Consider the following 3,262-nt stretch of genomic DNA (forward strand, 5'->3'; position numbering starts at 1 on the left):
TTTATTTTTTTTGCTTAATCAAATAATTGTTTGGTCTACATATTGTAACAAATTAATTACAGTTTCTCAGATGCCAAAATTAACATGCTCAAACCACTCAAAGTGTTTGGTGTTTTTTATTTATAAATGACTTCAATTATTAATTGATTTGCAGATATGTACTCCTCAACTTTTGCCTTTCAACAGTTGTCTTAACTGATCAATGAACCGACTGTTTACTGTATTTCAGCACCAGTCATGTAATGTACAATGTTTACACCCAGCATGGGTTTTATTTTTGCTGAATTCTTCTCCAAGTATACGTTCACTATGAACTTCTCCAAGTTAACCATGGAAAAAGTTCATAGTACTCATCAAGTTTTCATTGCATACACACACACGAACATGCAAACACACACAAGTGCACACTGCACACATTGTACGCTGACTGCAGGCGCTCAAGTTCGATCACTGAAGTAAACACAAACAGCCACACAAACACACAAACAAACACGGAAGCAGGTCAGCTTTGATCGCACACACACACACACACACACACACACACACCCAGACACACACACACACACACGCGCACACACACACACAAACGAATAATGAAGACAGGCCTGTGGGTAGAGAGCTGTCCACTCCCCGGTGCTGATATCTTTATATTGTGTCACACAAGTGAGTGTTTCACCTTTTTACCGTTCAGCCTGACCGATATAGGAAGTGTTTTATACTCGCTGGGGTTCGATACTGTTGCTGCCCTTATTACTTTTCTGGTGCACTGCCAAGCCAGCCCTGTCAATCCACGAATTTGGGTCACCCTCAGCATAGCTCTGAGGCAACAGAAAAAAACAAACACAGACAGCTTCTGTGTGTTTCTTTTACTTCTCTGTCTTCATTTTATTATGATAGTAATAAAACAAATTAACTTGACATTGATACAAAGTAGTTATGTGCAGTCACAGCACATTGAATGATTCAGATGATCAAACCAGTAATTATAATTGTTTTAATGTTATATGTAACAAAATTCCACTTACTAGCTTTTAGAGCATTCAGCTCCATCTCAAGGTCTTAATTCAATTAATGTTGCTGGCCAAGATGTTATATGAATACGTTTTGTCTATAAAATGTCAGAAAATAGTTTAAAAGTTTCCAGAGCACATGGTGACATATTATAAGTTTATGTTTTGTATGCCCAGCATTCCGTGAATTCAAAACTGGTCTATAGAATTTGAAAAATCTGTTCCCAATTTCCCAGAAAAGCTCTACTCAAAAACAAAAAAAGCAATTGAACCGTAAAGTCTGTTTTTAGGCCTTGTGTATACATTACTATATGACAAAAGACCTTGATGTTAGAAATAATCACAGCTCAATAGACAAAGGAATATAATGCAACCTACCCCTGGATGTTTCTTCGCGTGTTGAAACATGATCTTAATCATCTTTATTATTCTTCCAACAGAAGAAGCAAATAAAAACTAAATCATATAAAAGTAAAAACCTGACAGCTAAAGTCTGACGATTGTATCCATGTGAATAAACGCCTCTTTGCAGATTTATAGGAAGAGCTGTTTGTTAGCTGAAGTACAATATGTTGGCCAGTACAGTGAAACCTGTTGCCAATCTCTCCCCTCCACTCTGTCCCTTACCCTCCCTTCCCATTGGATGAATGAGAGGGTCAGAGGGGTGAGGGAGAGGGAGGGAGGGGGGTGAGACAGCGCTAATCCCCATAATCACGTCTGTTGAGGACACTGTATGTTTCCACTGAGGCTCATTGGTACTCGGTGTCCTAAAGTGTTTTTTGTTATACAACAACAAAACTGCAGGTACTGAAACTCACTGACACAACAGATACACACTGACATTTTCCAAAAATTTCCTCATGACAGTGCAGCAGTAGTGCAGCCTGCTCCCATAATGTCTTCATTTTTCGACCTGAAACCCAGAGTGCACCCATTGTGTTGGATAGTTTAATGTTATATTGTCATTTTTAAAATGACGAGCCACTGTTTTTATGGATAGTCATCACTCTAAAACTTTAAAATCACCCCCAAGCGGCCATTAAACGAGGCTGCTTTTGCAGGGCGTCTTGTTCAGTGTAAAGAGGAGAAAAGTAATAGCAGCGTCCAACATGTCCCTCGGGTCAAGACCTTTGTACTAGGCATGATAATGGCAATTGATTAGTGAGTGATGCAGCGCCTGCAGACCTTTCAGGTTCCTGAACAGAACTTTGAAACCTAATCTAATTAACACCAAAATGCTACACTGTGCAAAATCCACAGGTCATTATTATTCCTTACTTAAGGTTGATATTGTGTTCCTATCATTTATCATGCTTAAGTGAATGAGACAAAGCGGTTGCATTTTTAGCCACACTAGTGTTGTGGCTCTAGGGATGGCAGTGTCACATGTCTGTAAGTCCATCTGTCCACTACTTTGGACTGAGATATCTCAACAACTACTGGACGTATTGAAAGGAAGTTTAAGGTCTCCAGAGGATGAATCCCTCGTACTTTGGTGATCTCCTGAATTTTCCTCTAGCCCCACCATGAGGTTGACATTTTTTGTTTTTAGTTAAATGTCTTGATAACTATTGGACATATTGCCATGGAATTTGGCACAGACACATTTGTGGTGCCCAGAGGATAAATCCTAATAACCTTTGGCGATTCCCCAACTTTTCATCTAGAACCAGCAGGTCAAATGTTACACTTATCAGAATGAGCAGAAACATCTTTGGTCTGGACCTGGAGCTAATAAGCAGCATCTACAGCAGACAAGCTACAATGAAAGGACTACAAATAGCCTCAGACTCCACACACACTACAACACCAATGCAGCCACTTACCTTCAGGCCGCAGATACAGGTCACTTCCATTCAAGACTAAGCAGACTGTCAAGCTTTGTGCCTACCTCTATCAGACTCATTAAAGCCAGAGCTGGTTTGGGCACTTGACCCAATCTATTATTTATTTCTGGACATTCTTAGGAAGACTTCAACTTAACTGGTGGCATTATACAACATTTTAAAACCGACATTTTAAACATTAAACCCTTAATTTTTTATCTATCAATGTTATTAAGTTAATTTGTCCAGTACTTTGTTTTATGATCAAATATTTGCAAACTGAAATAAAAAAATACAACAAGACCCTGTAGTAACTTTAGTATTTGGCCAGTTAACTCCAGTATCTCCAGTTGCAGCTAGTGGGATAAAATAAAGTAAAAAAATAAATAACATTCTTAACCCATGTGTAGATAGATAGATAGATAG

At 38.7% G+C, this 3,262-nt stretch overlaps 1 protein-coding gene across 1 annotated transcript in view; it reads right to left on the minus strand.

The window, feature by feature from the left end:
- LOC118328735 (NADH dehydrogenase [ubiquinone] 1 alpha subcomplex subunit 4-like 2) overlaps positions 1 to 1,430 on the minus strand; it is a 4,849-nt gene extending 3,419 nt beyond the window's left edge. Inside the window, exon 1 of the mRNA XM_035662629.1 lies at positions 1,389 to 1,430. Coding sequence (XP_035518522.1) covers positions 1,389 to 1,430 — 42 coding nt within the window. The remainder of the gene's footprint in view (positions 1 to 1,388) is intronic.
- Positions 1,431 to 3,262: the final 1,832 nt, after the last annotated feature.

This window comes from Morone saxatilis, unplaced genomic scaffold (genome assembly GCF_004916995.1).
Source record: "Morone saxatilis isolate NCDOM2014 unplaced genomic scaffold, NCSU_SB_2.0 Contig18, whole genome shotgun sequence".
NCBI classification, from domain to species: Eukaryota; Metazoa; Chordata; class Actinopteri; family Moronidae; genus Morone; species Morone saxatilis.